This window comes from Procambarus clarkii, chromosome 35 (genome assembly GCF_040958095.1).
Source record: "Procambarus clarkii isolate CNS0578487 chromosome 35, FALCON_Pclarkii_2.0, whole genome shotgun sequence".
Lineage (NCBI taxonomy): Eukaryota > Metazoa > Arthropoda > Malacostraca > Decapoda > Cambaridae > Procambarus > Procambarus clarkii.
In genome coordinates this window covers 38,553,237-38,563,236 of record NC_091184.1, presented here as the reverse complement: position 1 = coordinate 38,563,236, position 10,000 = coordinate 38,553,237, and the positions used below count along the sequence as shown (strand labels likewise).

The following is a 10,000-nucleotide window of genomic DNA, read 5'->3' as shown; positions in this document are numbered from 1 at the left end:
GAGAGTGAGAGTAGAGGGTCCAGGGGCGGCAGTGTGGGCTGGTGAGAGTGAGAGTAGAGGGTCCAGGGGCGGCAGTGTGGGCGGTGAGAGTGAGAGTAGAGGGTCCAGGGGCGGCAGTGTGGGCTGGTGAGAGTGAGAGTAGAGGGTCCAGGGGCGGCAGTGTGGGCGGTGAGAGTGAGAGTAGAGGGTCCAGGGGCGGCAGTGTGGGCGGTGAGAGTGAGAGTAGAGGGTCCAGGGGCGGCAGTGTGGACGGTGAGAGTAGAGGGTCCAGGGGCGGCAGTGTGGGCGGTGAGAGTAGAGGGTCCAGGGGCGGCAGTGTGGACGGTGAGAGTGAGAGTAGAGGGTCCAGGGGCGGCAGTGTGGGCGGTGAGAGTGAGAGTAGAGGGTCCAGGGGCGGCAGTGTGGACGGTGAGAGTGAGAGTAGAGGGTCCAGGGGCGGCAGTGTGGACGGTGAGAGTGAGAGTAGAGGGTCCAGGGGCGGCAGTGTGGGCGGTGAGAGTGAGAGTAGAGGGTCCAGGGGCGGCAGTGTGGGCTGGTGAGAGTGAGAGTAGAGGGTCCAGGGGCGGCAGTGTGGACGGTGAGAGTGAGAGTAGAGGGTCCAGGGGCGGCAGTGTGGGCTGGTGAGAGTGAGAGTAGAGGGTCCAGGGGCGGCAGTGTGGGCGGTGAGAGTGAGAGTAAAGGGTCCAGGGGCGGCAGTGTGGACGGTGAGAGTGAGAGTAGAGGGTCCAGGGGCGGCAGTGTGGGCGGTGAGAGTGAGAATAGAGGGTCCAGGGGCGGCAGTGTGGGCGGTGAGAGTGAGAATAGAGGGTCCAGGGGCGGCAGTGTGGGCGGTGAGAGTGAGAGTAGAGGGTCCAGGGGCGGCAGTGTGGGCGGTGAGAGTGAGAGTAGAGGGTCCAGGGGCGGCAGTGTGGGCGGTGAGAGTGAGAGTAGAGGGTCCAGGGGCGGCAGTGTGGGCGGTGAGAGTGAGAGTAGAGGGTCCAGGGGCGGCAGTGTGGGCGGTGAGAGTGAGAGTAGAGGGTCCAGGGGCGGCAGTGTGGGCGGTGAGAGTGAGAGTAGAGGGTCCAGGGGCGGCAGTGTGGGCGGTGAGAGTGAGAGTAGAGGGTCCAGGGGCGGCAGTGTGGACGGTGAGAGTGAGAGTAGAGGGTCCAGGGGCGGCAGTGTGGGCGGTGAGAGTGAGAGTAGAGGGTCCAGGGGCGGCAGTGTGGGCGGCGGCGGTCGTGCTGACTGAGGTAAGATAATACAAAGGAAATATAAGTTCAAGAGGAAGCGGTTTATACAAAAGCGACACGAACACATAAAATGAATTTATTGGAAGTGAGGAAGACAGAGGCAGCACAGTGCCACTCCAGGTGCCTCGCTCGGCGTGCCATGCTCTCGACCTACTCCCTCCTCTCCTGTCATCTCCTCACTCCTCTCAAGTCGAAAGAAAGGAGAGGAGTGAGAGTTACACTAGAAAGTCGTCATCCAAGTCGTTTTGCAACGTTTCCCGCCACCAGTCTCAAGCCTGAGGTGAGGAGGCTGGGGTGTGTACTATGAGTACTCTGTAACCACTAGGGAAGTACTTTCAGTACTCTGGGTTCTTCTACCTACCCTGGGTAGGGGGCAGATGTTAGTTACTTAGTTCCTTCTAATTACCCTGTCATTCCTGTGAGTACTCAGTAACCAGCCTGGAGAGTACTGTGAGTACTCTGTAACCAGTCTGGAGAGTACTGTGAGTACTCTGTAACCCGTCTGGAGAGTACTGTGAGTACTCTGTAACCAATCTGGAGAGTACTGTGAGTACTCTGTAACCCGTCTGGAGAGTACTGTGAGTACTCTGTAACCCGTCTGGAGAGTACTGTGAGTACTCTGTAACCAGTCTGGAGAGTATGCTGTAGGGACCAGGGGATCACTCTGAGATGATGCGAGTGTTATGAATCAATTTGATTAGTGACAGTCACATTCACCATCCCCTGCGTCCTGCCTCACCATCACCCCAGCCTCACTTTCCCAATCACCATCATCCCCGGTCTCAGCCTCCCGTTACAGCTCAGGTGAAGGTGATCATCTTGGTCATAAGACTCACAAGGTCTGACTATGGCGTCAATAACAGGCAAATAAGAAGGTTGAAGTCGGAACTCAAGACATAATTTGCATATTAGAAAGAGAATGCATAACTAACTTTCCTAATATTCTGGAGGCCCCGGGCGCCACTATCGCTCCGTTCATACCCAAATGTTCACATTTCCTGGCTGTAAACACAGTATTCTTATCGGAATTTTCATTTTGATTATATATTTATTGGGATCTTTCAAGTTTCATTTTGAGCGGGTGGATGATACTCCAGCTGTGGTGGGTGATACACTACGCTCTTATAAGCACATTAGGCAGTCCAGATCTTATATTAACCTATAGTTAAGACTATATTAGCAAGTTATTTAATTTGTCTTGGTTTGTGAGGTGGTGACCGTCGATTACTCGGTTTTCTCTCTTTAAGTGGTACAGCACTGAGCGTTGTGGTGTGGTGGTACAGTACTGAGCGTTGGGGTGTGGTGGTACAGAACTCAGCTTTGTGGTGTGGTGGTACAGTACTCAGCGTTGGGGTGTGGTGGTACAGTACTCAGCTTTGTGGTGTGGCGGTACAGTACTCAGCTTTGTTGTGTGGTGGTACAGCACTGAGCGCTGTGGTGTGGTGGTACAGTACTCAGCGTTGGGGTGTGGTGGTACAGTACTCAGCGTTGGGGTGTGGTGGTACAGTACTCAGCGTTGGGGTGTGGTGGTACAGTACTCAGCTTTGGGGTGTGGTGGTACAGTACTCAGCTTTGGGGTGTGGTGGTACAGTACTCAGCTTTGGGGTGTGGTGGTACAGTACTCAGCTTTGGGGTGTGGTGGTACAGTACTCAGCTTTGGGGTGTGGTGGTACAGTACTCAGCTTTGCATCACCACCACACACACACACACACACACACACACACACACACACACACACACACACACACGCACACGCACACGCACACGCACACGCACACACACACACACAGTAGGCTCAGGAATCTGTACACCAGTTGATTGACAGTCGAGAGGCGGGACCAAAGAGCCAAAGCTCAACCCCCGCAAGCACAAATAGGTGAGTATACACACACACACACACACACACACACACACACACACACACACACACACACACACACACACACACACAGTGACGTCTGCTCCTGCATGTGAGGCTGAGCGGCTTCATTAGCTAATGGTTGTAATTAATACAGTATTACTCCATTTGGATAACGACCCACAATGACGACCACCACCACACCGACCACCCCTGGCGACGACCACCACACCACCGCCCCCCCCCCCCCTAGTGACCACGACCACCACTACTACACGCCCCCCCCCCCCTTCCCCGTAACTCTTGGTGACAATGAATTGAAATATTAATTCATTCCTGAAAACTTTAATTCACTAGTGGAGGGTGTGGGAGGGTGGAGGGCGAGGGAAGAGGTGGCTGCAGTTACCTTTAATAGTAATGTAACTACCCAAATGGAACTGCAAAATAATAAAATTCCATTCGAGGGGCATTGAAACCCAAATTAACATTTTTTTTTTTTTTTTTTTGAGATATATACAAGAGTTGTTACATTCTTGTACAGCCACTAGTACGCGTAGCGTTTCGGGCAAGTCCTTAATCCTATGGTCCCTGGAATACGATCCCCTGCCGCGAAGAATCGTTTTTTCATCCAAGTACACATTTTACTGTTGCGTTAAACAGAGGCTACAGTTAAGGAATTGCGCCCAGTAAATCCTCCCCGGCCAGGATACGAACCCATGACATAGCGCTCGCGGAACGCCAGGCGAGTGTCTTACCACTACACCACGGAGACTGCATGATTCGGCTGGGATGAGAAATTGGGTGATGTAGATATTGTGTTGGACGAGATGTTGTTCTTGGTCTCCCGCCACCACCACTTACCCTCCACACATTATACACACACATTATATATATATATATATATATACACATATATATATATATATATATATATATATATATATGTGTGTGTGTGTGTGTGTGTGTGTGTGTGTGTGTGTGTGTGTGTGTGTGTGTGTGTGTGTGTGTGTGTGTGTGTGTGTGTGTGTGTGAACACTCGAAATATAATCTACATTCTCGCTAGCTGGACGGTATAGCGACGGTCTCGCTTCAGGCAGGTCGGCGTTCAATCCAAGTGGTTGGGCACCATTCCTTCCCCCCCGTCCCATCCCAAATCCTTATCCTGACCCCTTCCAAGTACTACATAGTCGTAATGACTAGGCACTTTCCCCTCATAATTCCCTCCGCTAGCTGTTTCGAAGGCTGTAAAGCCAACATTCTCCCGCTTATTGCAGGCGAAAACTTCCGATTGGAACCTGGCAATTATCTCCCCGTAATTCCATACCAGCGAAGCGATTTAGCGAAAAATCGCGTCTGGGAACTCTTGATAATTCCTAGACGATATTCTTGGGATTGTCTTCCTGATGGTAGTTGGATTACCCTGGGATCTGGGCACTGAAGGGGAACACTATCTGGCTGTTGCCTGGTTAGTGGGCGTGTGTGGGTGTGTTGGTGGGCGGCCCTGTGGGTGTGTTGGTGGGCGGCCCTGTGGGTGTGTACTCACCTAATTGAACTCACCTAACTGTGCTTGCGGGGGTTGAGCTTTGGCTCTTTGGTCCCGCCTCTCAACCGTCAATCAACTGGTGTACAGATTCCTGAGCCAACTGGGCTCTATCATATCTACATTTGAAACTGTGTATGGAGTCAGCCTCCACCACATCACTGCCTAATGCATTCCATTTACTAACTACTCTGTGAGAGAGTGGGTAAGATGAGTGGCGCTGCCCAATAAACTCGCCCCTCGGGGCAAAATTTAAATGATTTCGGGACTTAGCGTCCCCGCGGCCCGGTCCTCCACCAGGCCTCCTTTTTGTTACACACATCCAGGAAGCAGCCCGTAGCAGCTGTCTGACTCCTCGATCGTTTATATTTCTTGTTGACTTTGTAAAATTGTGGATGGAGGTGGCTTCCACAACTTCTTTGGTGCATTCCTCTCGTTGACCACCCATACTGGGAACAAAATATTTCATTCCATTTATTCCACTCTTCTTGAGGTTATCTTGAGATGATTTCGGGGCTTTAGTGTCCCCGCGGCCCGGTCCTCGACCAGGCCTCCACCCCCAGGAAGCAGCCCGTGACAGCTGACTAACACCCAGGTACCTATTTTACTGCTAGGTAACAGGGGCATAGGGCGAAAGAAACTCTGCCCATTGTTTCTCGCCGGCGCCTGGGATCGAACCCAGGATCACAAGCCCAGCGTGCTGTCCGCTCGGTCGACCGGCTCCCCAAGATGTAATCTTACACGACTGTATTACAACTATATTATTCGACTGTATTATTTTACACAATATAAAGATGGTGTATTTGCTGGTCATGTGTCTACCCGCTCAGTAGTTTGTATGTCGTGATCATAACCCCGCCGCTTCTTCCCTCCTCCATGGTAGTCAGTTTTCAGTATATGTGTTGATTTCCTGATGGTGATAATCACGAGGATTTTGGTTGACAACATGATGGCATGAGGGTGGGCGGCGGGTGGCTGTACAGGGCGGGTGGTCCAGGGCGGGTGTTGGGTACCTCTACCCTGGCGAGGCTCCCACACACGTCCCAAGCTCCACCTTCTCACACACTCATAAATTCCAGAAATTATTATGTCTCATAAAAAGAACAAAACACAATTCTTGCATTAGAAAATGTTTCGAACGATATTGAATAGCATATTTTTGGGGCTAAAAGGAAGAATTTGAACACTCGAAGTCATTCGGTGACGGTTCCGAACAGAAGTGGTGCTGAGGATGAGTACCTGGTTGATACCTGGTTGATGGGGTTCTGGGAGTTCTTCTACTCCCCAAGCCCGGCCCGAGGCCAGGCTCGACTTGTGAGAGTTTGGTCCACCAGGCTGTTGCTTGGAGCGGCCCGCAGGCCCACATACCCACCACAGCCTGGTTGGTCCGGCACTCCTTGGAGGAATAAATCTAGTTTCCTCTTGAAAATGTCCACGGTTGTTCCGGCAATATTTCTTATGCTTGCTGGGAGGACGTTGAACAACCGCGGACCTCTGATGTTTATACAGTGTTCTCTGATTGTGCCTATGGCACCTCTGCTCTTCATTGGTTCTATTCTACATTTTCTTCCATGTCGTTCACTCCAGTACGCTGTTATTTTACTGTGTAGATTTGGTACTTGGCCCTCCAGTATCTTCCAGGTGTATATTATTTGATATCTCTCTCGTCTTCTTTCTAGTGAGTACATTTGGAGGGCTTTGAGACGATCCCAATAATTTAGGTGCTTTATTGCGTCTATGCGTGCAGTATATGTTCTCTGTATTCCCTCTATTTCAGATGATAGGGACAGTAGATGGTAGGGACAGTGTGTGTGTGTGTGTGTGTGTGTGTGTGTGTGTGTGTGTGTGTGTGTGTGTGTGTGTGTGTGTGTGTGTGTGTGTGTGTGTGTGTGTGTAAAGGGGCAGTCGTTAACGGGGGTGGAGGGACGCTCTGGACCACTCCCGCGTCTCATTCCGCTGACCACACCACTTCCAGTCAAGGAAGCCAGATTGCCGCCTCCGAATATATACGTATGGCCACGGATTGCGAATGGTGAGCCTTTTTTCATGTAATGCAGACATCAGACTTGCCACTCTGATGCAGACATCAGACTTGCCACTCCCTCACTCACTTTAAGACGTTGGAGTAAGGGTAAGAGTGGGAGGAGGTAGGTGTAGAGGGGGTGAGGGAGAAGGTAGGAGGTAGGTAAAAAAAGGGGGGGGGGGTTAGGAAGAGGGTAGGAGGTGCAGGGGGGGGGGTGCGGGGTTGAAAGAGAAGGTAGGTGCTCAGGGGGGAAAAGAGAAGGGTAGGAGGAAGATGTAAGGGGGCTGAGGGAGAGGGTAGGTGGTAGGTGAATAGAGCAGGAGTTGACAGTTGAGGTAGATGATGTACGAAGTTGTTTGAGAGCTAGTACAGGGTGAAGGTAGTTGCTAGATGACCCTTATTGTGAGTTTCCCCTCTTGTTTAAACACCTACTGACTAGAGAGACCCTGAACCACCTCACTGAACGCCTGTATCAGCTGCTTCAGCAGTTCAGTCTTAGTAATACAGTCTAGCACGTCTGTCTAGCATGCACAGCCCAGCAATCCTAGTCAGTCACTTCCAGTTCCAGGTTTCACGTTCATCCCTCTAGTTCAGTCTAACTCTTCCAAGCCAGCGATTCCAGTCTAACACTTCCAGTCTGGGGATTCCGGTCCAGCACTTCCAATCCAGGGATTCATATGAGGAATTAAGGTTTAGGGGCAATAAACGCGGGAATAGCCGCAGGAATTTCATTATGCGATATTGATAATGTAGAACGCCATTCCTGGCTGGATCCGAGTCTATCACTGAACACCAGGAGGTGGAACTGCTGAGGCAAGGAGATATAAATCTTGTGGAGAGAGAGAGAGAGAGAGAGAGAGAGAGAGAGAGAGAGAGAGAGAGAGAGAGAGAGAGAGAGAGAGAGAGAGAGAGAGAGAGAGAGAGAGAGAGAGAGAGAGAGTACAGTCACACACACAACATATAAACATCCCTTCAGACAATGAGCCAGCATAAATGAGCAACAAAAATCAAACTCAATTTGTCAATTTTCCTCTAACTGAACCTATAAGAACAGACAAACTGATCACGATAAAACCAGAGGCAATGTGATCGCCTTTCCCTCTCTTCTCATCGTGTTCCATCGTAAGCGATCGCTCAGAACGCTGACATTCCTACCTTGCATTACGCATCAAATAAAAAAATTAAAAAAAATCTCAATTTCAGCTAAAAATATATTTGCTCTTCCCAATTTCTGTTAAAAAATATAACTGCTCTTCCCATTTTCTGATAAAAAGAAAACGCATTTTCCAACTACACACGAATACAGCCTTTTACACGGAGAATAAAACCCTCCCTGACATGCTGACGTTCTTTATGGTAGCGTTTTTATATTGTGTCTCTTATTGGATTTAGGATCTCTCATTTTACTTCACTTTTATTGATAGTAAAAACAGTCGACTGTTAATAGTAAGCCTTGAATGGTTCTGCTGTGTTACTGGAGCCTTGTGTGAGTTCTACAGTGTTACTGGAGCCTTGTGTGAGTTCTGCTGTGTTACTGGAGCCTTGTGTGAGTTCTGCTGTGTTATTGGAGCCTTGTGTGAGTTCTGTTGTGTTATTGGAGCCTTGAATGGTTCTGCTGTGTTACTGGAGCCTTGTGTGAGTTCTGCTGTGTTACTGGAGCCTTGTGTGAGTTCTGCTGTGTTACTGGAGCCTTGTGTGAGTTCTGCTGTGTTACTGGAGCCTTGTGTGAGTTCTGCTGTGTTATTGGAGCCTTGTGTGAGTTCTGTTGTGTTATTGGAGCCTTGTGTGAGTTCTGCTGTGTTATTGGAGCCTTGTGTGAGTTCTGTTGTGTTATTGGAGCCTTGTGTGAGTTCTGCTGTGTTACTGGAGCCTTGTGTGAGTTCTACAGTGTTATTGGAGCCTTGTGTGAGTTCTGCTGTGTTATTGGAGCCTTGTGTGAGTTCTGTTGTGTTATTGGAGCCTTGTGTGAGTTCTGCAGTGTTATTGGAGCCTTGTGTGAGTTCTGCTGTGTTATTGGAGCCTTGTGTGAGTTCTACAGTGTTATTGGAGCCTTGTGTGAGTTCTGCTGTGTTATTGGAGCCTTGTGTGAGTTCTACAGTGTTATTGGAGCCTTGTGTGAGTTCTGCTGTGTTACTGGAGCCTTGTGTGAGTTCTGCTGTGTTACTGGAGCCTTGTGTGAGTTCTGCTGTGTTACTGGAGCCTTGTGTGAGTTCTGCTGTGTTACTGGAGCCTTGTGTGAGTTCTACAGTGTTATTGGAGCCTTGTGTGAGTTCTGCTGTGTTATTGGAGCCTTGTGTGAGTTCTGTTGTGTTACTGGAGCCTTGTGTGAGTTCTGCTGTGTTACTGGAGCCTTGTGTGAGTTCTGTTGTGTTACTGGAGCCTTGTGTGAGTTCTGCTGTGTTACTGGAGCCTTGTGTGAGTTCTGCTGTGTTACTGGAGCCTTGTGTGAGTTCTGCTGTGTTACTGGAGCCTTGTGTGAGTTCTGCTGTGTTATTGGAGCCTTGTGTGAGTTCTACAGTGTTATTGGAGCCTTGTGTGAGTTCTACAGTAATATTGGAGCCTTGTGTGAGTTCTACAGTAATATTGGAGCCTTGTGTGAGTTCTACAGTGTTATTGGAGCCTTGTGTGAGTTCTGCTGTGTTATTGGAGCCTTGTGTGAGTTCTACAGTGTTATTGGAGCCTTGTGTGAGTTCTACAGTATCACTGGAGCCTTGTGTGAGTTCTACAGTATCACTGGAGCCTTGTGTGAGTTCTACAGTATCACTGGAGCCTTGTGTGAGTTCTACAGTATCACTGGAGCCTTGTGTGAGTTCTACAGTATCACTGGAGCCTTGTGTGAGTTCTACAGTATCACTGGAGCCTTGTGTGAGTTCTACAGTATCACTGGAGCCTTGTGTGAGTTCTACAGTGTTACTGGAGCCTTGTGTGAGTTCTGCTGTGTTATTGGAGCCTTGTGTGAGTTCTACAGTAATATTGGAGCCTTGTGTGAGTTCTACAGTAATATTGGAGCCTTGTGTGAGTTCTGCTGTGTTACTGGAGCCTTGTGTGAGTTCTGCTGTGTTATTGGAGCCTTGTGTGAGTTCTACAGTGTTACTGGAGCCTTGTGTGAGTTCTACAGTAATATTGGAGCCTTGTGTGAGTTCTACAGTATCACTGGATCCTTGAGTGAACCCCTACAGGGTTCTTGAACCCTTATGTAAGCCCGTACAATGTTATTTAAACTTTGAGCTCCAACATATTTGGCTAAGCCTTATGTGAGTTCTTATAATAATGTTGAAACCTTCTGAGAGCTTCAGTAGTGACTTACAAGCCTTGTTGGGCTCCTATACGAATGTTTAAGTCTTATGAA

The 10,000-nt window shown here is 49.5% G+C and overlaps 2 protein-coding genes across 2 annotated transcripts in view; both read right to left on the bottom strand.

Annotated features, from left to right (window-relative positions):
- LOC138371193 (mucin-2-like) overlaps positions 1 to 7,772 on the bottom strand; it is a 33,022-nt gene extending 25,250 nt beyond the window's left edge. The window contains exons 1-3 of the mRNA XM_069336033.1: positions 7,712 to 7,772; positions 577 to 1,224; positions 1 to 532 (exon numbers count right to left, since the gene is read on the bottom strand). The exon at positions 1 to 532 is cut by the window's left edge and continues 456 nt beyond it. Of these exons, the coding sequence (XP_069192134.1) occupies positions 1 to 532; positions 577 to 1,224; positions 7,712 to 7,772 (1,241 nt within the window). The remainder of the gene's footprint in view (positions 533 to 576; positions 1,225 to 7,711) is intronic.
- A 372-nt stretch (positions 7,773 to 8,144) lies between these two features.
- LOC138371192 (mucin-22-like) overlaps positions 8,145 to 10,000 on the bottom strand; it is a 1,871-nt gene continuing 15 nt past the window's right edge. Inside the window, exons 1-2 of the mRNA XM_069336032.1 lie at positions 9,959 to 10,000; positions 8,145 to 9,824 (exon numbers count right to left, since the gene is read on the bottom strand). The exon at positions 9,959 to 10,000 is cut by the window's right edge and continues 15 nt beyond it. Coding sequence (XP_069192133.1) covers positions 8,145 to 9,824; positions 9,959 to 10,000 — 1,722 coding nt within the window. The remainder of the gene's footprint in view (positions 9,825 to 9,958) is intronic.